At 39.5% G+C, this 25,007-nt stretch overlaps 1 protein-coding gene across 1 annotated transcript in view; it reads left to right on the forward strand.

Moving 5' to 3' along the window:
• dgkb (diacylglycerol kinase, beta) overlaps positions 1 to 25,007 on the forward strand; it is a 677,591-nt gene that overhangs the window by 502,661 nt on the left and 149,923 nt on the right. Inside the window, exon 24 of the mRNA XM_048611787.1 lies at positions 11,771 to 11,792. Coding sequence (XP_048467744.1) covers positions 11,771 to 11,792 — 22 coding nt within the window. The remainder of the gene's footprint in view (positions 1 to 11,770; positions 11,793 to 25,007) is intronic.

The following is a 25,007-nucleotide window of genomic DNA, read 5'->3' on the forward strand; positions in this document are numbered from 1 at the left end:
CTCTCTGGTCCTATGATGCTGCTTGGCCTGCTGTGTTCATCCAGCCCTGCACCTTGTTGTCTTGTATGTGATAACAAGGCCTGGTGTGTTGTGGGTGGGGGCTAGGACATAGGAGAGTTCAAGCTCTAATGTTATTGCACTCGATGTTGAGTCCAGAAGGCTGCAGGGTCCTCAAGCGAAAAATGAGGTGTTATTCTTCCAGCTTATTTTAAGCTTCGCTGGAGCACAGCAGCAAGCCTGAGACAGAGATATTGGCCAGGGAACAGGGTGATGTGTTAAAGTGGCAGGCAACTGGAAGCTCAGGGTCATTTTTGTGGGCAGAGCGCAGGTGTTCTGTGAAACAGTCACCCAGTCTTCACTTCATTTCCCCATTGTAGAGGAGACCGCATTGTGAGCAGCAAATAAAATAGACTAGATTGTGTGAAGTGCAGGTAAATGCACTGCTTCACTTGAAAGGTATGTTTTGGCCCTCATTCAAAAACATATAGTGCCTGATTGAGGGACGTAGTAGCAGATACAGTGGAGTTTGCTGATAGCAAACTTTCAGTCCACGTTTCCAATACTCCTTACCCTCTTTCCTCTGTGACACCACCCTGTTCCCTGTGATGTGAGGATCCCAGATGTCATTTGATCAATGGCAGCAAAGGCAGCCTGAGAGTCATCAAGAAACTGCCCACTTTCGGTCATCAATTTGCAGGAGAGCATGAATATCATCCACATCCCATACTGCATCAGGGAGGGGAGTGATGATGAGAAAGCAGCAGGATCCACAATCAGAGATAGTAGGAACTGCCGATGCTGGAGTCTGAGATAACAAGGTGTGGAGCTGGAGGAACACAGCAGGCCAGGCAGCATCAGAGGAGCAGGAACATTGATGATTTGGGTCGGGACACTTCTTCAGAAATGGGGGAGTGGAATGGGCTCTGAAATAAATAGAGAGGGGCGGGGGGGCGCGGTGGAAGCAGGTAGATCAGGGCCAAAGAGATTACCAGAGGGTTGCAGAGGGAGAGAGATCCACTGAGGTCTTTCCAGACGAAGGAGGGTAACTTTCTCAAGGTGGGCATCCCTGGAAGAGGCTTCGCAGTGGGGTTATAACTCACTCAGAGATAGTAGGAACTGCCGATGCTGGAGTAAGAGATAACAAGGTGTGGAGCTGGATGAACACAGCAGGCCAGGTAGCATCAGAGAAGCAGGAAAGCTGACGTTTCAGGTTGGGACCCTTCTTCATCCTCCCACCTGATTAAGTTCTCTCCCTGCCACTTAACTCACCAATGGAGTGGATGTAAATTCTGCCCACCATCTCCCATTAGAAAAGAGCTTCCATTGGAGCTACACTTGGAACAGTAGAAGATCAAATGATAAATTCAGGACAGAAATACATAAGGATTACAGATTCATTTTTTTTTACTTAACTCATATTTAAGTATCACTAATATAGTTAATTTTACAGTCAGAGCTGCCTTCAGCTTCTTCAGTGAGTTAACAATTCAAATTAATACAGATACAATGAGAGAAAACGAGCAAGGCGAAGACAGAAATGGATAATTCTTCATCAGCATAGGGCATAGATTGTAACTAGGCCAGTGTTAGGCTCAGCATTTTACTACTGTGTGAACTATAGGCAAGACCCAAGAGATGTTCAGTACTGTGCAATGTGTAAATTTCCAATGTGTTCCAAATTAAGGTTTTGAAAAGTACTTTTAAATGAAGTGATAAAGCAATTATTGTGCAATCATTGCTGTTTGGAGCATGTTCATTCATAGTTGTGAAATTAATAATAATAATTCGTATTTCAGCTGTCATGCCCCACAGTTACAAAATTACAAAAATCATGGGATTTAAAAATACTGCAGACGTTTTAGCATTCTACCAGAATTGTTTATGTGTCTCTTACTATTATTAAATAATCTTACTTTTTTATAAAAGATAATAACTTAATGATGGAAGTCCTCAAATGCTGATCATTCATTCCAGTCCTGATAAATGGACTGCTGAAAATTTGTCTCAAGAACAAAACTTGAATCTTGATGGCACTGCTGCTAAGTGACCATGAGAAAAGTAAGAATTTCATGCCATTGGCTTGTGATCATTCCATCCCCATTTGGGTTGATGGAAGAATTTATGAGAAGAACAATCATCAAATCTTGGGATTTTCTTTCCTGATATTCACTAGGATTGGAGAATCACTTTTTCACCTTCAGACCTAGCAAAATGCAGTCAAGTAATTTATTTTCTTTCATCCTGTCATGAGTGGCCTCTCCATTTGGGAATTTCTCACGTGGTAGGTGCTGATGCAACATTGTGAGCAAGAAAAATCAATTTCAGGGACTAACATTTGTACAGAAAATGTGGGAAAATTTACACACTCTTGCCATGCTTTCTTATCCAAATGCTTCTTCGTTGTTCTGTTCATTTTAGATTTTGCATTCTTATCCTTCTGTATCTTTTTTTTTAAATCTCTCTTTGAATCTTCTGCTTTCTTCTCTTTTGTTCTGTTTCTGTAAATGATTTAACTCTAATTCACTCTCCAATTTTGTCATTACAATGTTTCTGTTCCAATCCTTAAATCTATTCATTTAAATATTGTTGTTCACTGTCATCCCAGGTACTCCTTTCGTTCACTCTTTTTTCATATTTTTAACTCAAGGGTGAATAAAAAAAATCTCCCTAACATGGAGCTATCTCAACTATATTCTTCCTATTTTGGCTAAAAAAAATGTGAATTATTATAATTTGAATTAATACCAAAGCAAACTGGGAATTTAGTATTGTTTTATTTTTCATGGAATATGAGCATATGAACAATGTTCCTGCATTTAACCCTTCTCGTCCTGTTGTCAACCCCAGTGAATTCAATCCTAATCGATTTGATCTCCCCTGATACATCAGTTCTGCCAACCTAGGAATCAATTGGTAAAACCCAAACTGCACTCCCTGTATAGCAAGAATGTCCTTCCTCAGGTAAGTAGACCAAAAATGTGCACAGTATTTCAGGTGTGGCCTCACCAATACCTTGTATATTGGCAGTAAGACATCTCTGCTCATGTATGTGAATGTTTACACCAGGAAGGCCAACATACAGTTTGCCTTTTACACAGGCTGCTGCACCTTTCTTTCTTTCTTTCTACGCTTACTTTCAGCAACTGGTGCATGATGACACCCAGGTCACATTGAACATTCCACTCCCTCAATTTTGTAGCCATTCAAGTAATAACTTGCCTTCCTACTTTTGTTACCAAAGTGGATAACCTCACTTTTATCCACATCATACTGCATCAGCAATGCATTTGCTCACTCACTCAGTTTGTCCAAATCATGCCGCAACATCTCTGCATCCTCCTTACTGTTCACCCTTCCACACAGCTTTGTGTCATCTACAAATTTTGAGATATTGCATTTAGTTCCCTCATCAAAAGCATTAATATATATTGTGAATAGCTGGGGTCCTAGTACCGATCCCTACGCTCCCCCCTTATCACTGGCATGGCTCTAATCATCTTCTTTTTGACAAAGTTCTGCACATTCACTTGATGCTATTTTCTTCAGCAATGTCTCTCCATGGAAATTTGAAAACAAGCTCCTAACCCAACTCACTTATAACTGAACATGGGTTCTCTAAACTTATTTCTCAACACCTTCTGGAATGTCTTCCTTGTTGACATCCCCTCCTGCTTCTGAGGTTTTCTTCCCACTGAATTCTAAGTTGGTTGGAATTTCTTCCCAGCACTGACTACTTGGAGATTGCAGTGAGCAGCATTTTTGTGTATAGACCTCTTCTGTCTGCATAAGCGTGCTTCTGCTCCTGCTCCCTTTTCACTCTCCCTTTCTGTCTGGTTGGAAAAACAAGTCAGCAAAATCCTCAACATTTATCTTCTCAGAGAGCTCGCTGGCCATATTTTTTGGAACTCACGTGTTTCTTATAATTGCTGTTCTTAATTCAATGTTCAAAGTGAGTTTCTGATCTTAAGAAAAACAACAAGTTTTCAGAGAACTGAAACCCTAAAATCCATGTGTCCTCCATTTTGAAAGCCGTGTTCTCAAATAATAACAATAGTAACATACACCTTCACCACACTTTGAATAAGAGGACCGGCCTCTATGGCATCGCCGATAGTGTGGTAAGTGAACATTTCCATTAAAAGAGAAAATCCTGAAAATCCCAAGTGTTTTTCCGATCCCTGGTGAGACCCCAAGGCTCTGGTCCAGCATTCAGCAGCATATGCCTTCCTGTCAGGCCTCACTACAAGAACAGCAGTGGCCAACTTACCCAGTGGTGCTGTGAGTCTCTGATGGCCCCAGTTGCTTTTGGTCAGAACTTCCTGTTGCTGACTGGCAAAGGTTTTGCCTCAAACCAGTTTAAAGGCTCTCCAGCCATTCAGTGATTGTTGGGGGCAGCCATCTGAGGAGGGGTGGTCTCCTCCTTGACATTTTAACAGGGAATGGGCAACACCAGTGAATCCGGCTCACAATGTTTCAAAAATCCGCCCCATTGCAATTTGAATTTTTCTAGAACTCGTTTGACAGAAACATTTTATGGACGTTTTGCCTTTATTTGCTAATAAGTGAATACATTTGTTAAGTTTGTAACATTTTGTGGGGAAAAAAGTTTTTCTGTTAACAAGAATTACCTGTTATCCATGTAACAGGTATCGCAAAAGACAGTGCCAGTGACCTACAAGACAGCTGGAAATAAGTCTGTTATTAGCTTTAATAATAAAATAAATCTACAAGCAACTTACCAGAAAATAATTGATGAAAAACCTGTTGCTGTGGTACCTTTGGTCTTTGGACAGAATTATAAAATGCATAAGTATGAAACATGCAATTTCCAAGAAAGAGATTTGCCAGTGAGAACAAATAAAATCAGCCAATGCAATACACTTGCAATAATGATCCTTTAATGATTATTAAACCAGCTTATCAGAATACACACTGGTAAATTAGTTAATCCAGCTGTGGAGAGTGCATTTGTGAAATAACTCATTGAAAGTCCTAATTTACACACAGGACTTTATATTTCCTGTTCCACATTCAGTGACTTGTAAAAGAAATCAGAGACAAATATTCACAGCTCCCTTGCAATCAACTTTTGAAGAGTATAACATCCATCATTGAGGCACATAGACTGGAAAGATCCCGGGTGCACTCCTTGATTTCATTCCCTTGTGTCTTTCGAGGTAACAATGCTGCTTGTAACAAATGTAAATGCTGCCAAGATTATCATTTCGTGGTGTTTCCACCGAGTGACCCAAGCATTTAGTCAGCACTGAATGATGGTGCAAGCATTTTGCTATCCTGTGCATTTCTTCCTTTGATAGCCTGAAATGAGTGTCACAAATCATGATTATCATATTGGCCATGAATTTGCTGTATGTCTATTAGCTGCAATCTTGGAGAACTTGTTCCATTATTTGAAGATACCACAACATTGACAGACTGATCTATTGCCTGAATTGAAATGATTGTTTAATATAAAGTAGACGGTGGCTGACTGTATCCAAGTCAACTAATACATCTGTCTTTGGCTCCCTTGAGATTGAGTAAAGAAGGAAAAAATATAGCGGTAGCAACTGATTCCAAGCTGCTAGAAATGGAAGATGCTATGGATGTCAAGGATTTCAGGAACAAACTCAGCCAAAATGCCCTCTATTGTTGAGTAGCTAACCAATACTCACTGCTAGGTTAACTCAAGTTATTTCAAATAGCCAGACTTGAAATTCATAGCAGGTGTATGGAAAATCCCTCAGAAAAATATAAATGGCTCAAGGCATTCTCTACCATTTCCGAGGAAGGAGTGGCGCCGAATGGGTGACATTGATTTGGAAGAACTTCTGCTGGAATATGAAGTGTATTCCTTTAGGTGAGGAAGGAAAAGAAAATGTTGAAAAAAAGAACCACATCAAGCTGACTTATCCAAGTCAAATTTTGTACCAGTTTTACAAGTAAGATGGTCCAGTTGACTAGATTTGCTTTCACACTCTAATTGTCATTTACAGTCAATGATAAAGTGCTTCAATGTTTACATGGCACATACCAAATAATGGAATTAGCCACATAAAAGAATGGTTTGATAATGTCTGCTCTTCGTAGCAATAGTTAAACGAAGGAAACATCTTGTACAGTGACTTCTACATTAAAATACCTCAGGTTTGCTGCGTACTGACTGATCATGCACTTGTCACATTTTCTACCTGATGAAGAACAGATAGATGTTGTGAATAATATAGATAGATAGGCTCCATTGAATAGGTTTTAAAATTCCATGCAGGGCTTTGGAAATTAGTCTTCTAAAGTAATGGTGGGAGTGTTTATTGCAGGAAATAATCTTCACTGGCGCATGCTTTTTGCTTTTCTGAGATATCTTAGTTCATGTGATAGCCAGGGTGGCAAATGAATGGTCATATGCTGCTATTTTCCATGAAAACTACATGTAGAGGTGGGGTGGTAGTAGTGGAGAGCTAGAGGGGAAGTGAAAAGCAATGTGGTATTAATAGTGAAAGAAATTGAAACTGTCACTGCAATCACAACTAAGAGTTTGAAAGGTTGTATTGCCCGCCTGGTGTCAGAATTAAAGATATCTTCTGTAACTGGAGAAGAATTTATTTGGGAGAGGCACGATCCATTTGCAATGGCATATCTTGGAGCCAATACATAGGTAGAGCAAAGAACACATTTCTGCCAAGAGAATTTGAAGACCTGGGTCCTAAATTAATTGACAGAATTTCAACTTAGGGGAGGTGATGGCTCAGTGGTATTATCACAAGACTATTCATTCAGAGACTCTGGATCTGGGGACTTAGGTTCGAATCCTGCCATTGCAGATGGTGGAGTTTGAATTCAATAAATACCTGCAGTTAAGAGTTTAACGATGATCATGAAACCATTGTTGATTGTCAGAAAAGCACATCTGGTTCACTGCTGTCCTTGTCTGGTCTAAGCTACAAAAGAAAGCATTATTATAGTTTAGGTATAATTAAACAGACTGGGTAAGGAAAACACAGATAGTTAGAATAAAAGTGCCACAGTAAATGAGGTCCATGCAAAGAATAATGGCAAAAATTAAAAATAAAAACTCTATCTGACTGTGAAAAGCAGTCATAACAATTAGACAAATGGGAGGCACAAAGAGAGATTAATTGATGGTTCTAATAGCCATTACAGAGACTGAATAGGGCTGAGTTGGTAGATCTAATCGATTTTGAGAAGATTTGTAGCTCGGGTTCTGGATGAGGTTGTAGACATGCTCGCCGAGCCGGTGAGTTTGGCTGCAAACGTTTCGTCACCCTGCTATGTAACATTGTCAGTGTGCCTCCGGTGAAGCATCGGTGTTCCGTCCTGCTTGTCATTTATACGCTGGGGTGGTTGGTATTACTTACAGTTTTGGTTCTTAGTGGTTTGTAAACAGGGTCTAATTCAATGTATTTGCTGATGGAGTTCCGGATGGAATATCAGGCCGCCAGGAATTCCCTGGATTGTCTCTGTTTGGCTTGTGCGATTATCCATGTGTTATCCCAGTCGAATTCATGTCCCTTGTTTTCCGTGTGTAATGAGACAAGTGAGAATTGGTCGTGTCTCTTGGTGGCTGGTTGCTGTTCATGTAGCCATATTGAACACCAACTAGCCACCAAGAGACACAACCAATTCTCACTTGTCTCACTACACACGGACAACGAGGGACATGAATTCGACAGGGATAACACATGGATAATCGCACAAGCCAGAGACCCTCCAGGGAATTCCTGGAGGCCTAGTATTCCAACCAGAACTCCATCAACAAACACATTGAATTAGACCCTGTGTACAAACCACTGAGAAACAAAACGAGAAGTAATACCAGCCACCCCAGCAAACCGAGGCATATAAATAACAAGGGGAACGGAACATCGACACTTCACCAGAGATGCACTGGCAATGTTACTCGGCAGGGTGACAAAACGTTTGCAACCAAACTCACCGGCTTGGCGAGCATGTCTACAGCCTCAGATCTTATAGATTGAATGGGGCTGTGTTTTTAACTCCCTGACAGGAATGGGTGGCTGTTGAGGAGGGGTTGCATCATTTCACATTACAGATGGTGTGGCAGCATACAATCTCAGCCCATTTCCCTGATCCAGGATTGGATGAAGCAGAACTACATGCCTACAAATGGGGATACAGCTCATTTACATGACTGAATGGACTATTAAAACATATTGTAAGAGACCAACCAGAATTTTCCAACCAGCCTGCAGGCACCAAGAGACATTTGAGAACAGTGGAGGCACGTTGAGGGAACATCCCATTGGAAATTCATTAGGAATGCACTTCAGGCAGACTTTGAGGGCCTCCCCGCCTCTATGGCATCAGCCTCAGCTCTTGCCCTTTAGAGGATTTCCCATTCCATCATACCAGCCCTGCTACTGATTCCAATTTTCGTTTAAAATGTTAAAATGCTGGAGAGAAGGCACTTCAAAATGGTGCCACTCCCCATCTTACTTAGATGAAAAGGCAACATGTTGGAAACAATCGTTAAATTAGTCTTAATGATGTGCTTAAAAAATTATAGTGAGATCAGACAGAGTTAACATTGTTTCGTGAAAGAAAAAATGATGTTTGGCATATTCACTTAAAAACAGATTTAATAATTGCTCATAATGATTAGAACTCCATATACCATCAATCACAATATATAAGTCAACTTCATGTATAACACCCTAATTTTCCAATGTACACATTTAGGGCTATATTCCTATTAGAAGTAGGCTTCACGTTTTCAGCTCTGAAATACTGCTGCTGCCTGTAGTTACTCCTGCCAGGGGATCTGCTGTCATTGTATGCCATTGTCATCTGCAAACACTCTGTCACATTTGTCATGCAACTAGGTGGAGGTTGACCCCTCCCTCTGTTCCCCTCCAATTTACATTCTAAAAGAGATCTCTAGTTTTCAACCAAAGTACTGACCTTTTCTAAACTCTGCTTACCAGAGTTATTGTTGTACTTGCAATTTCAGGCATCACTTCATCTATTTTATGGTTTGTTCATGGCATATGTCCTAGGATCAAAGGCTTTAATGTCCTATTTTCAAAGGCCTCTAACTCTTTACTTATTCTCCAGATTTCTGAGGCATATTAGCAAAGAGGATGGAACTTAGCATCTTATGAGTTTTTATTTTCTTCGTTACAAACTTGAGTTTTCTTGTTACTAACACATCCTTCATTTCATAGAAATCACTTCTACCATCACATATGCTATCTTCTGGTATGATTTTTCCAATTCAATAGGCAATGATCATGATCATGATCATGATGAAGGGAAAATCATAAAACCAGAAGTGTGACATCATATTCAGAGTAGCTCCCGACGATAGTGCCAAAGTGACTCAGAATAAATGCAGTGAATTTTTTGAGTTGAATTTAGAATGTAATGAATTTGACAGATTTTAAAGTGTTCTAATAATGTTCAAACAGTTGTCATGAACAGAACTTGTATTTTATTATTGTCTATAAGTAAAGCCTTTTTATGCGTAGTTTCCTGACCCTCAGGGTGCGTTGCCCTAATTCAGAAAAAATTCCAGCAATAGATGTTGTGAATATAAAATAGGATGTTTATTTATCACACACTTGTCTGGATGTTAAAGAAAATGCAACATCTCCCTTATTCAATTTCCACACACTGTCACACACAACTAGATGAAATAAACAATATAGTTATAAAAGATCGTTTATTTCAATCTCTCTTTCAAGCAAACCTGTGGGTTCATGGTTGAGTTGATGCTCTGTGATGGTCTTCATCAACAGAGGTATTTCAGAAAGCTATAAGACTTGTAGTTTACTTACAAATGGGTTGATATATCACATGATTTTGAAGTTGGTACAGGGTGGAGGAGAGTCCATTTTCCATGCTTAAGGTATTGCTGTTTATTACTCTGGCTCCTCCGTTGATTGCAGCTGATCCAGTGACTTCTCATGGAAGGATCACCGGACCCGAAACATTAAGGTGATTTTTTTTCTTCACAGATGCTGCCAAACCTTCTGAGCTATTCCAGCAACTTCTGTTTTTGTTCCTGATTTACAGCATCCGCAGTTCTTTCGGTTTTTATTGACTTCTGATGGTCTCTTTGTTGGATTTTTGATGATATCCTGACTGTAATGGTCTGGCTTCTTTTAAAAAAAATTTGGAAAAGATGACTTTCTTACCCATGTGAACTTGTAACAAGTGCTGAGACAATTTTCAAATAAGGTTAAGTAGGCATCCTGTATTTGAGGCTTTCCACACCTTAATGTTTGAACAGGTAGTACCTTTGTGTTTGGAGGAGAACCATCATAACACAATGAAATGTCAATAGGTTCATTTACATTCTCTAACACGCATTAAGCATACTTGAATGCCGAACCTTGTGCTTATGTTTCTACACATTCTTCACAGTTTCCTTGCTACTAGTGTTGTGGTGTTATACTGCCTTATTCATCATCTGTGTATTGCACTACAATCTGGCTTGGTCTTTGAAACCAGATTTCGTGTGTGTGTGCAATGTCCTTAATGCTACAGTCTTCATTGGGCAAAACTGGACAGCATTTGGGTCAATGTAACACACAAAATCTGTTACAGATCTTGTTGGTTCTATATACTTTGCTGACTGTAACAATGGCATTGACTGCATCTAAAGCAAATACTTGTTGATGCCTGCCAGTACTATGCCTTTAGTCTTGCATCCATCCTCAAATGGTATCAATGCTATGACTCTTTCTCTTGCCTATACAATCCTTTCTGAAATTGATGACTAATTCACTGAGCTTATCTGATGTTTGCTCTTCCTGTAAACGGCTCAGTTGACTCAGGGTTGCTGTCTCTCTGGGATGAGTTAGAATTTTTTGATTCTGAAGTAAATTCTTGCCTTGAACCGGTCTTCGAGAACTTTCCAGATCTTTTCTAGATCTTTCTGATTGTTATATTTTAATTCATTCATGGGATGGAGGCATCACTGGTTAGGCCAAGATTTATTGACTATCTGTAATTGCTCTGAGGGCAGTTAAGAGTCAACCACATTTTTGTGGGTCTGGAGTCCAGAAGAGACCATGTAGACCAGAAGAGGTAAGAATGGCAGTTTCCTTTCCTAAAGGATATTAGTGAACCAGATGGTATTTTTTTCCCAACAATTGACAGTGGAATCATGGTCATTGCCTCCCCTACGTTCACAGAAAGGCTCAATGTATTAATTCTGTTAAATCCTTCCTTGCTGATAGCAAGTTTGTTTTTTTGATCATCTATTGCTTCACCTGTAAAATAGAACTGCGTATGTTGTTTGCTCGGTTGTAATTCGGTTCAGGTGTTACTGGATGTCCAATATATAATTAAGGGTGTGGCTTCCATTTCTCTTTGGAGGTCTTTGTTTTGTTTTTAGAAGTAGAGTGCATTTATCTTTTATTTATCTTTTACTGGTTTTGCTTCACTCTTATTTTTCTCTTTTTGATGCTTTTGTTTCCCTTTGTTTCTCTTGGTGCACTTAGTGGCCTTAGTCCCTTGAAGAGAGTTGCTTCGAGAATAACAGGTTTTCGATCAAACAATGCGTGCTTTTAGTTGTACATCTCTGTTTCTAGGTGGCAATTAAGATGTCATGCGTTCTTTCTCTAAATCAATTTCAAAATAAATGAACTCTTGAAAGGGCGAAGCACCCAAAATTGCTCTGCCTTACAGATTAAGTATGGTGTTGGATATAAAAGGTTTCATCTCCACTGGGAACGAGTCCTCCTCATCACAAAATGACAGATCTCTTCCATAGACAACCCCTTAGACCCGGTAAAGTTTGGAGGCCGGTGGAGATTCAGAAGGATATAGATAGTGAAATAGGCAAACACATGACAGATAAAATTCAGCACAGAAATCCGAAATGATATGCTTGATAGGAATAATGCCAAGAGTCAATATAAATCAAATAATATAACTTTAAAGTCAAATCAGCAACCTGGAGGTGAGTGTATACCAGTCTTTGAAGGTGATAAATGAAGTAGGCTGGTGAAAAAACAATTTTTATATTTATAAACAAAGCAAAAGTGCAAAAAGCAAGGATGTTTTACTAAACCATTATAATTCACTAGTTAGGTGGCCGCTAGAGTATCGTGGTACTCATTCGAGCAAAGAACTTGCTTCATTATCTATATACCTCTATGGTGTCCTTCTCATCTGATTCTATCTTCATCTTACTACACAGCGTTCCCAAAACAACTTTCTTCTGCTGAATATCCCAGAATTTACCTGCTTCACTGGCCACCCAGACACAGTTCATACCATTTGCTGCAGACATGACAGACAAGGGAAATTAGGCTTCCCACTTTGCTCAGGGATCTCTTAAAGATCGCTGAATCATTTAGCTATTGCGTAAATGCCATCCTTAATTGACAATTCTAGCCTTTCACCTGTGCTTTGCTTTCTATTCATCTTGAATAACATATACCCTGCAATAATCAGGACACAATCCTTATCATCCAGCAACGCTGTATCTGTATTAGCAATCAGAGCATATTTATTTACTTCAATGTGGAATATCAGTTAATTTACTTTATTATTTTTGCAATGCACATTCATATACAGATCCATTAGTTCTGTCTTTTTTGCTACCTTTGTTACATCTAGTCTTGATTATTCGTATACTCCTAGGATTTTCTTCTTTCTCAGTCCCTTCTTGCCATTCTTTGACCATCATTTCCCATGTTTCCCTCTCTTACTTTGTCTCTCCTCTTTGTTATGCAACATCTTTCCACATTTATCCCTTTCCCCTTCTTTTTACTTTAAAACCCTGGCGACTTCCCTTCTCGGATAATGGTACTGCATTAATTGCCTTCCAATCCTTTGGCACCTCTCCCGCGGTCAGAGAGGGTTTGAAAATGAACATCAGATCCCCTGAAACCTCAGCCTTTGCTTCCTACAGCAACCTGGGATGAATCTCATCTGAGCCTGATAATTCACCTACTTTTAAACCCATCAAAACTGTCAATACCTCAGCCCTCTCAATGCTATTTTGTTCAATTATGTTACAGTTCCGCATCCTGATTTTTATACCAACATCATCCTTCTCTGTTGTGAATACAGATGCAAAGTGTTGATTTAAAACCTCACCCATGTCTTCTGATTCCATACTCCGTTTGTGACTTTGGTGCCTAATGAGTTATTTTCTGGTTATCCCCCTGCCTTTAATATATTTGAATGGCTCTCATTGCTCTGATGTTGATTTTCCTACATGTGGATCCTTCTCACCCACTTTGGCCAGATCCTGAGTCAAATCAAAATTGATTTTTTCCCAATTCAGAACCTTTACTTTCAGTCTAACTTTGTCCTTTTCCACAATTACCTCAAATCTTAATGAGTTATGGTCACTATCACCAAAATGCTCCCCCTTTAAATCTTTGACCACTTACCCAGCTTTGTTTCCTAAAACTATGTCCATTACTGCTCACTCTCTTGTTGGGCTTTCTATGTGCTGGCTTAAAAAAAAACTCCTCAGTACATTTTTACCAACTCCTCCAAGTCTTTCACATTTGTCTGTCCCAGTTAATATTGGGGAAGTTGAAATCCTCTACCACTATTACTGCGTTATTTTTACACTTCTCTGATATTTGCCAATATCCATTCTTCTCTCCCTCACTGTTCGGGTGCCTGTACTACATTCCCGATATGGTCATTGCCCCATTTTTTTAAAAAAATCTGTGTATATGGCCTCAATTGAGGAATCTTCTAAGACAGCGCCTTCCTTATTTAAATAATTGACTCGATTATATTGCCCCACCTCATCCCCATTTATTCCCATTATCTCACCTTAGATTATATAGCCTTGAATATTGAGCTGTCAGTCCTGTCCATCTCTAAACCTTATCTCTGTGATAGCACCATTATCCATTTGTTAATCAACACCCTTCACTCATCTGCATTACTTGAAAGACTCGTTACATTTAAATAAATGCCATCCAGCCTTTTATATTCTCTCATGCCATAGCATGAGTCTACATAGTCTGCCTTCCAGGCTGAGTTGGTTTTCTCTTCCATACTTGTCACTATTTCATTCCCTACTGTGCCTCCACTTCGTATCTCAACCCCCTGACAAATTAGTTTAACTCGCCCAGCAACAGTGCCAGCAAATTCTCCCTCCTCCCACCCCCTTATCTGGTGCCAGGTAGCCAGTACACCCTCTGAGGTTCCTTTTCTTGACTGCCGAGAATGCTTTCTATCCCCTTATTTATGAAGTGTTCTTCTCCAACCTAGGAGTGCTTTTAGAGCCATGGTGCAATAGACTTCATTGTGGTTATTTTTACTACAAGTCTTTTTCTTTATACTCACGGGTAGTGAGTAACCATTCTTGCTGTACAGGACCATTTAGTGCGAGAACCTCCGTAACATCTCCTAAATCTCTATTACCCGGCTTCTTGTCAGTCACACCCCACTTTTTCTGAGCTTTTGAACTCTTCGAGGATGTGACTGTCTTCTGGATAAATCCTCCTCCTCTGTATGTATGGGAGTGTCTCCAGCTCACACTTCAGTTCAATGACATTGGACTGGAGAGACTTTAGATGGAGATACCTCAGGCAGAGTTGTTTGCTTGGAATGGATTTGACCATCCACAAACACCCACATTCTGTAGTCCAGACATGCAATCTGCTCTGTTATAACTTAGCCTAACCTCTTTTTAGGGTAGGGTAGCTGTTAGGATCCAAGATGGTCAAATAATGAAAACCAATAAATTTAAAGAGGATGCTGGACCAGAATACTCAGACAAGTTACTGACCAAAGAGCAGAGGAAGTAACTTGAGATTTTTCCAAATTTACTAGAGATCGGAACAATGACCAAAAAATGGAGCATGGTAAATTTTATACAAAAAGGTGAGAAAGGTAAACTCGGAACTATCGGCCAGTTAGCTTTTGAATTAAAATCAAAATGCATTGTACAACAAGTGACCAGTCAGGTTATTGCTTAAGCAGTGATGTTGAAAAATACTCCCCATCATTTCTTACAGTTGGTGAATAGGCTGGGAAAATGTTACAAGAGAGTAAGTGGGATTTAGAAGGATTACATTAAGTTTGATCAAATGCAAAAATGCAGGCATGATCTCTCACCCTAAAGTTGGGATGCACTGGAATTTCATATGTACATTTGAACTTGCTGTGGATATAAAAATCACGCAAAAGTGAAGGGTAAGTTTATCAGAATTATGCCAGGGTGAAACAATTGCAGCTGTAGCTTGTGGACATGAAGGTATTGAAGATTTGATAGATGTAGTGAAATTAAAGAAACAAAGAGAAGGTGAATAATTTCTGTTGACTGCAATGTCTAGTGAATAGAAGATGTCATGACCTCAAGAAAAGCACAGTACTGGAGATTATAAGAAACCTCTACAATTTGACAATTATCAGCATTTGGAATGATTTACCCCAAATAATGTTGCTGGTAAATTGTATAAAGCATTCAAATAGATTCTGGATAATTAATTTTGAAAGAAAATGTCAAAGGCAAAGGACAGGAGGCAGGCAAATGATACTATGAAATCTGTATTTAAGGGTCTAAATTCAGTGCTCACAGGAAACAGCTGAATGATCAATTTGTGGACTAAACTGCCTGTGTCTATGGTCTACTGCATCAGACATCATGATGCCCATGCTTGGGAAGGCTGTAACTAGAGTAGCACTTCCAGAGTTGATGAAGCTCAATGCAAATTTTATGCTTTTACAGGTAACAGAGGAGCTGCATTTCAACACTTCCAATTAACCAAGCCCAAAGAGTAACATTAGATATGTTTAATGTCTTGGAGTGTCACTGATGGTTTATAGCCAGTACTTAAACCCTCGATAAACTATCTTCGATATAGTTATTTCACCCGCTGCATGGTGGGATTTGAACTCATGACCCCAGATCTGGAGGCTAGCACTACGCCATCGCCTTCCCTCAAGGGCCACACACTTGTATTCTCATGTTTGAAGCGACAGCTCTCCCCAGTTTTGGGCTCCAGCTGTCAATCAACAAAGAAGCTCGACTTCCATTGGATAGCACCTGTCCTTTCCCTCCTTGAAGAGTCTATTACCACGATGGAACCTTCGCTGCAGGAGCCTGCATCAGGCTGGGCCAGAGATTCTGGTTCCTGAGGGTTGCCACTCCCTCACCATCAGGAGAGGTACAACAATCTTCAAGACTTGGCACCTCCCCAGTACCTGCTGCAGACTGTCTAAACATCCCAAGGCCAGTGCAGAGCGGGGATGGCTGCTATCCGACTCAATCAAGACCTCAGTGCTAGTTCTGTTCATTTATATTACCTTGTGAGGAAGGATGTTGTTAAACTAGAAAGGATGCAGAAAAAAAAATTACAAGGATGTTGCCTGGAAGGTTTGAGTTATAAGGAGAGGCTTGTTAGGCTGGGACTTCTTTCAACAGAGCGTCGGAAGCTGAGGGGTGACCTTATGGAGGTTTATAAAATCATGAGGGGCATGGATTGGGTGAATAGCCAAGATATTTTTCCTAGGGTAGGGGAGTCCAAAACTAGAGGATATAGGTTTAAGGTGAGAGGGGAAAGATTTAAAAGGGACTTAAGGGGTAACCTTTTCCACTCAGAGGGTGGTGCGTGTATGGAATGAGCTGCCAGAGGAAGTGTAGAGGTGGGAACAATTACAAAGTTTAAAAGACATTTAAAGGAAAGATTTAGAGGGATTTGGGCCAAATGCAGGCAAATGGGACTAGTTCAGTTTCGGATACCAGATCGACATGGACGAGTTGGAATGAAGGATCTGTTTCCGTGCTGTATGACTCTATGACTACATAAATTGAATTATCATATCAGAATTTCCTAGATATCTAAATACTAATAGGTCTGAGTCATCATGTACATTCATTGTTTTTTTTAATTACTTAAATCAATTCTCATCATACTTTAAACCAAAATATTTAGTGACTCAAAATATTTGTTAAGTCTGCTTAACTATGTGTTTTTGTATCAAAGTGTAGAGAAAGTTTAAATTGTTAAATCTACCTAAGAGTTATTAATGAAAAAGCTATTTCCTATCTTTTTTCTGATAAGAACCAATTGTTCTTGAATGAAATGCATATAATCCACGTGTTCGTAAAATAAAACTGTGCACCAAGCATTTCTAATCTCTCTGTTTAAAATATTTTACAATATGTAAATGGACTTATATCATGTGGAATGCTTTTTAAATGTTTATGTATATATTCATTTAAGGTTGAGCAGAGCTTTTGTCTACCTAAAACAAAGTGATAGATGACTTTTTAATAAACTACTGCAAGTTGGATGCCTGAAGTAAGACTGGCCACAATTTCAAGCATACATCAAAATTGACAGCCAACATTCTTACCTGAAATTGGCAGGAGTTTTGTTGAAACATTCACCCAGGGTCCAAAGCCATTTGTTGCACCCCAGTGCAGTTTTGGTGCTCAAGACACTGAATGGCCAAACCAGGTAGGCTACACTGGAAGTGCTAAAAGAATTGGTTGTGGGACTGATGTTTGTGGTGCATAGCAGATCAAGAATATTCTTCTGGCCCCATAGAAATCTTCAGGCATTCTGTGGCTCTTTCCCAAATACTTGCTTTTTCACCTACTTTTCTTAAGTGGAGCTGTAGCTTTGTGGAGGAGTCCACCCTCTACCTTACTGGATGACTTTCCTGAAACCACTTACTCATCTCTGGCAACTGACATATTTTATCTGGATGAGACTTGGTCATGAAAGTGAATAGGGACTCCCACATCACGGTCATTTTGCCTACTGCCCAATGGACAGTCAACTGAAAACTAATGAATTAGGTTCTAATAGTAGTTTAATAAAAGTTGGTACGTTGAGTGTGTCTGTCTAACTATATGGTCAGGTAAAAGATAGAAATTGCTGGAAAAACTCAGCAGGGCTGGCTGCATCTGTGGAGAGAATGCAGAGTTAACATTTCAGGTCTAGTGAAAATGATGGAGGTGGTTCAATTCTTCAGAATTGAATAAGGGTCACTGGACCCAAAATGTTAACCCTGCTTCCTCTCCACAAACACTGCCAAATCTGCTGAGTTCCTCCAGCAATTTCTGTTTTTGTTTGAGATGTCCAGCATCCACAGTTCTTCGTTCTACAGTTTCAATAGTATTATTAGATAAAAACACTGCTTATAAGAAGAACTATGTAATTCTAAAATATCTCCTGCAGTTGCTACGGTTGAAACAAAAAATGTAATAAGAAATGAGGAACTAATTTTACATCAGCCACTCTGTCTTTTTCAAAGCAGTAACATTGGGGAACAATTGTTGTGATCTCACCGTACTCGAAACAATGCTGGCGTCTTATACATGAAATTATAACCACAGTATCCTTTACTATTTTAATTGAGGATTCATAAAATTATAGATGTACACCAAGTTCATTAGCAGGTTAAATCCAGAACACATTTATCCATGATCCCTCTCAGAACCTGGCAATTATGAAATATTGCAGCATATTTATTTAATAGTTAGCAGCTAGAGAAGGATGCCCCTTTAATGATTTGTAGTTTATTTTTGAAAATGAAAAAAAAAACACATTCTGCTGAATGTGCATAAAAGAAGATTCTGTTTTATTGAACTAACTGTAGACTTGGCAGATTGCATTGAAATCCATATCAAAGAGTAGTGGTATTTGCTGTCGAGCTGCTTTTTATATGTATTCCATTATCGACACAATGCAAAAATACTAATCAGTGAAATGTAATGTTGGAAAAAAACGAGTTATGTGCATGTGATATTTATCACCTATGAAAGAGGAGAAATCATTGTGAAAATAAGGCAGTAAATCATGCTGAAGGATGTATTAAGTGTCAAAAAAGATCAATGCTGAAGCACTTTTTCTTGACTACATCAAGGACTGTTCACTGCTAAGAGGAACAGCAAACTGCTAGCACCCTGCTGAAAGTGCTTGTTTGTAGATTATCAATAACAACAGAAATTAAGTCTAAGGAATAGCATATTTTCTACTGTACTTCATTCTTCATATCCATCAGGGTTCCAATCATTGAAACTGATTGTATTTTTACTAAGCAGAAGGTTAATTATCTGATTTTACTGTTTTATGTTAATACAGTAAATCTGATTATCCTAGCGTGCTCTTGTTAAATTCTGGTTATTTTTATATTTCATCTGCAGATTTTTCTTTGTTAACAGCTGCCTATATTTAGTGACAGAATGGAGGACTTTTCCATTGTCTAATGTACAGGTCACACTGATAAAAGGGTGACAGGCAGACAAAACTGTTACAATTAATGTGCTGCCCACTCTTAGTCCGAGGTTGTCTGCATCAAAATAGACATTCAGCAATTCCATCCAAAACACAGAATACTGAATTAGGGATACAAAGCCATTTGTAAAGCCCCAATGTAATTTACAGCTGTACATGTTCTGCCTGTTGTGCCACAATCAATGCAATATTAAGCAGCAACAACTGTATGTCACACTGAAAGCAGCATGTTTGTGAGCCCACTAAGGAGTATGAATCTTGGCTGTGAATCTTTGTACCAGTTGTCAATTGCTTAGTGCACATTTCACACACTTGGATTGCTATCCACCCCTCCTACACAATCTGTACAAATCTTTTGAGGATGGAATAAATGGTCCACTCTTGTTCTTCATTATTTAATATTACCTTGAGAGCCCACAAAGATTCATTTTCTGTCAAACCTCCAAGAGCATGCTGGTCTTTGGTAGATGATAACTTCTGGTGAAATGCTGGTCTCCACCCAATAGTTCAGATTAAACCTTGAGATTCTGCGCTGCTGAGGTTGGATGTGACGGTAATGGTGAGTGGACATTTTCTTCACACATGGGTCAGTAAAATTACTCGTTACATGTTTAACATTTTATATAATACTTGCTCGTCATATAATTGGAAGAAAAATTAATATTTAATTTTTCAAATACTTCTTACTGTAACCTGGAATCACAATTTTCAAGAAACTATAGCACCCTATGATTATATATTCTTTTCATCTGTCATTGAAAAGTCAGAACCAAATAGGAGAAACAATGGCAGGTATGTTAAAAAATCGTGCGTCATCTCAAAGCAAACAATTCATGGTCAGGCCCAGGGTAGTGTTATGGAATAGAGAGACCTCGGGGTTCAGGTACATAATTCTTTGAAGTTTGGATTACATATTGACAGGGTGGGTAAAAAGGCATTTAGCATGCATGCCTTCATCGCTCAATCCTTTGAGTATTGGAGTTGGGAAGTCATGTTGAGGTTGTACAGGACATTGGTGAGGCCACTTCTGGAATACTGTGTCCAGTTCTGGTCACCCTGTTATAGGAAGGATATTATTAAGCTAGATCTTGTCAGGTGTGGATGGTTTATAAAGAAAGGCTGGATAGGGTGGGAGTTTTTTCACAGGAGCGTAGGAGATTGAGAGATGACTTTATAGCATTTTATAAAGTCATGAGGGGTACAGACAGTGTTAATGGTAGTTTTTATTCTGTAGGATGGGGGATTTCAAGATTAGAGGGCATTTTTTAAGGTGAGAGGAGAAATATTTTAAAAAGGCATTACGGAAAAATTTTTTACACAGTAGGTGGTTTGCACGTGGAATGAACTTCCTGAGGAAGTGGTGAATGAGGGCACAGTTACAACATTTAAATGACACTTAGATAAGTATGTGAATAGGAAATGTTTGGAGGGATATAGAGCAGGAGCAGGCAGGTGGGACCAGTTTAGTTTAGGATTATGTTCAACATGGACTGGTTGGACCGAAGAGTCTGTTTCCATGCTGTATGACCCTATGACTCCAAATATCCAGTGAGGATAAAGGACTGTAGACAGGTGATAAATCCACAATGGTTAGCCAAGTAAAGTTAAGGGCAATATCAAATTGTAAGAAAAACCTCATGTATTATGGCATGGATTAGTAGTAAGCCAGAGGATTGGGAATTTTTTTTTTAAAAATCAACAAAAGATGACTAAAAATATAAAGAGGGAGAAAATAAATTTTGGGAGGTAAACTTGCAAGTAATATCAATATGGACAGCTAGAGTTTTCTTTAAATACATAGAAAGGAAAAGAGAGGCCAAAGTGAACATAAGCTCTGTCATTAAAATTGCTAAGGACATAATAGTGGGGATCCAGGAAATGACAAAGGAGTTGAAGAAATATCTTGCATCAATTTTCATGATACAATACAGTAAAAGCATTTCAAAAATACAAAATAATCAAGAGATAAAAGTTGAGGAGGAAATAACTACAGTGACTATCATTCGAGAAAGGGTACCAGGGAAACTAATGACGTTAAAAGCTCACAGCACTTCTGGACCAAGTGGGTTGAACCTTAGGATTTTAAATAACTGTGGAGATAGTAGATACTTAGGTCATAATCTTGTAAGAATTCTTAGATTCTACAAAAATCCCAGAGGATATGAGAACTGCCAATGTAACACCCTTTTTCAAAAAAAAAGTTAGTGATAGGCTAGTTAGCTTAACATCTGGTCATTATGGGAGATGTAATAGCAGATCATTTAGAAATATGCAATAGTTTTGGTTAAGTACAATTAGCATGGGTTCATGGATGGGAATTCATCTCTGACAAATTTATTTGAATTTTTTGTGGAGGTAATGAGCAGGATAGATAAAGGGAACCAATGGATATATTTGGATTTCCAGTCAGGGTTTGATAAGGTACCACACAGGGTTACTTTATAAGGAAAGAACCCACATTGTTGGGGGTAGTGTATTAGAATGCAGAGAGACTCAGCTAACTAATCAAAGACAGAGAGTTGAAATAAGGAATGATAACCTCTAACTAGTATAGTGCCACAGAGATCAGTACTCAGGCCACAATTATTTCCAATCCATATTAATGAGGACAAATCATTAATCTAAGGTGTTATCACCACATTTGTAGTTGACACAAAAATAGGTGGGAAAGCAAATGGTAACGATGTCACAAACACTCCAGAGGGATCTCGACAGTTAAGTAGGTGTACAAAAACTTGGCTCTCTAATGTGGGAAAAAATAAGATTATGTACTTTGTCAGGAAGAAGCTAGCAACTGAAGACTGTACATTCATGTGGCGCTGTGAGCCATCAACAGCAGCAGAATTGTACTCCAACATAATCTGTAACCTCATGGCCCAGTATATCCCCCACACAGCCATTACATTAAGCCAGGGGATCAACCCTGGTTCAATAGAGAGTGCAGGAGGGCATGCCGAGAACAGCACCAGGATACATGAAGATGAGGTGTCAACCTGGTGAAGCTACCAAACAGGATTACTTGCACACTAAACAGCATACGCAGTAAGTGATAGTCAGAGCTAAGCGATCACACAACTAACAGATCAGATCTAAGTTCTGCAGTCTTTCCACATTCAGTCATGAATGGCAGTGGACAATTCGACAATTTGTTGGAGGAAGAGGCTCCACAAATATCCCCATCCTCAATGATGGTAGAGCCCAGCATATCAGTGCAAAAGATATGGCTGAAGCATTCACAACAATCTCCAGCCAGAAGTGTCGAGTGGATGAACAAACTCAATTTCCTGCAGTGGTCCCCAACTTCACAAATACCAGTCTTCAGCCAATTCGATTCACTCCATGTGATATCAAGAAACAGTTTCTCTTAGAAGAGATTTAATGGCATTGGACACAATCGAGAGAAGTTTTAGTAGATTTCTCCCAGTTATGGATGGGTTTTCTTATGAGAAGAGCCTGTACTCATTGATCTTCAGAAAAATGGGGTAATCTTACTAAATCTGTAAATTTCTTGGAGGGCTTGACAGGGTTGATACTTACAGATTGTTTCCCCTTCAGAGAGAGCCCAGAACTAGAAGACGTAATCTCAGAGTAAGGCATTGTCAAATTAAGAGAGATTAAGAAGACTATCTTCTCTCAGAGAGCAGGGAGTCTGTGGAATTCTATACAACAGTGGTCTGTAGACGCTGGATGATTAAGTATTTCAAGACTGAGATGGGCAGATTTTTAAACAGTAAGAGAATCAATGGTTACGGGGAAAAGGGCAGGAAAGTGGCGTTGAGGATTGTCGGATCTGCAATGATCTCATTAGATAGGAGAGCAGACTTGAGGGGCTGAATGGCCTACTTCTGCTGTTATATCTTATGGTCTCCCAAACTCACCTCATTAACTATGCACCCTGCACAAGGTGCCCTCCTCTTCATATTCTCCCGTTTGCCACAGACAGAATAATTGATACTTGCTGGCCACTCGCAGGATTCATGGCACTGTGCCATCTTTAAACTTAGCTGTTCACCCAGTCAACGGCTAGTTGTCCATAGCTGCCCTGCACAGTTTGTTCTATTTGCTCCAGAAATGTCAGACTGAGGCTAATTGGTACTCCATTTTCCCAATGAGGAGCTTGCGATCCTGCTGGATGGGGTTTGCCTATGGCCTGGCATACTGGGGGCCAATGGAGGTAGTAGGTGCAGCTTCCCACTTTGACTTCCATATTGGGAATTGTGTCTAACTACTTTGTATCCAGTGGGTGGGAGAATGATAAACCTTTTCCTTAATTTGTTCCTGGGATATGGGCATCGCTGTCTAAGCCAGCATTCATTGTCCATCCCTAATTACCCAGAGCAAAGTTCAAAGTCACCCACATTGCAGTGGGACTGGTGTTACATGTGGGCCAGATCAGGTAAGGATGGCAAGTTCCCTTCCCTAAAGAACATTGGTGGGTTTTATGACAATCAACATTGGTTATGAATTGTCATTAGGGTAATTCATTTTTAATAAATTCTGCCATGGTGGAATTGGAACCCATGTCTCCAGAACATTTATCTGGGGTTCTGGGTCCAATGACATTACTACCATGCCATCACCTCCCCCAAACTGTATATTAATGAGGCGAGAATACATAATAATGAACATATTGACTACTCACTCGTCTCATCTCACCATTCAACACTTTGGACCTTTTGTTCTTCTGACGATGGAAAACTCCTTGGTCCCCATTTCACATGATTCTCCCAACTTTCTCACCAACGCCAACATTGTTTAGGGGCTGGGCACCCCAAGTGATCAATAAATTCAATTGACTTCTGTGTAGAAAAGTTGGGGCGAGAGCTGGCATCGTTGAACAAATTACTGTTTCGCGAGAAAAGTATTTTGGATCATGCTAGATGGTCGACTTGTTATAGGCCAAACAGCCTTCCTCATTCGTAATCATCTTAACATCCTGTGAGACAGAAATCAACAGTTTAAATACCTCATATTTGCTGCTGTAATTTGCAAGTGAAACAGTTTAAGACTGTGTGCGCTTGCACATATATGTAAGCTTTATTCAAGGCAAATGCAGAAATGATTTTGTTTAACTTGTGTAATGATATCCAAATGAAGGTGCCATGTTGCAGGAAACCGCCAAGAATCAAATGATTTGTCCCAGGTTCAGTGAAAATTATTAAATTCTGTGTGGGGCTGAAGGAAGAGATGGTCCTATCTTCTGCAGGGTGGTCCCGGTGTATAAAGAACATTCTGTGAAAACTGTACCCCACCCCTTCCTTCCCTGACTTTCAAAAACCTGCTTAAAAAAAATAGGGCTGCTCACTCTCACTTACCTGCCCGTGTCAACCATATTGTGGCCTGGACAAGGTAATATTGGGCTCAACAGAAGTTTTACCCTTGATTATTTATTTACATATAGTGGTGCTATTGCTGATTTTGGCACCTACCAAACTCTCCCACAATGCGGGAGTGAGTTCAGGAGCAATGGGAAGGTGATGGGATGTACACTCTCCCTGTTTTGCTTTCCCTTCCACCATGACTGAGATCACACAGGACATGTAATATTCATTCCCACTGTCTATTGTGCACCCATATGGATTTTTGGATTAATGTGTATTAAGGACCAACTGTTCAGATATCACTGAGCATTAATACACTCCCCATTTGTTTGCAACATTACCAGACAAAGCACATTCATCCCGAAAGTCTGCTTAGGAACAGTCATCTTGGAAAAGTTTAATCTTTGCTCATCATACTTTGGCATGGTTGTATTGATGCATTTTTAGATTTTATTTTCAAATCATTTTAATA

The sequence above is a fragment of the Rhincodon typus genome, chromosome 2 (genome assembly GCF_021869965.1).
Source record: "Rhincodon typus isolate 14 chromosome 2, sRhiTyp1.1, whole genome shotgun sequence".
Classification (NCBI taxonomy): Eukaryota; Metazoa; Chordata; class Chondrichthyes; order Orectolobiformes; family Rhincodontidae; genus Rhincodon; species Rhincodon typus.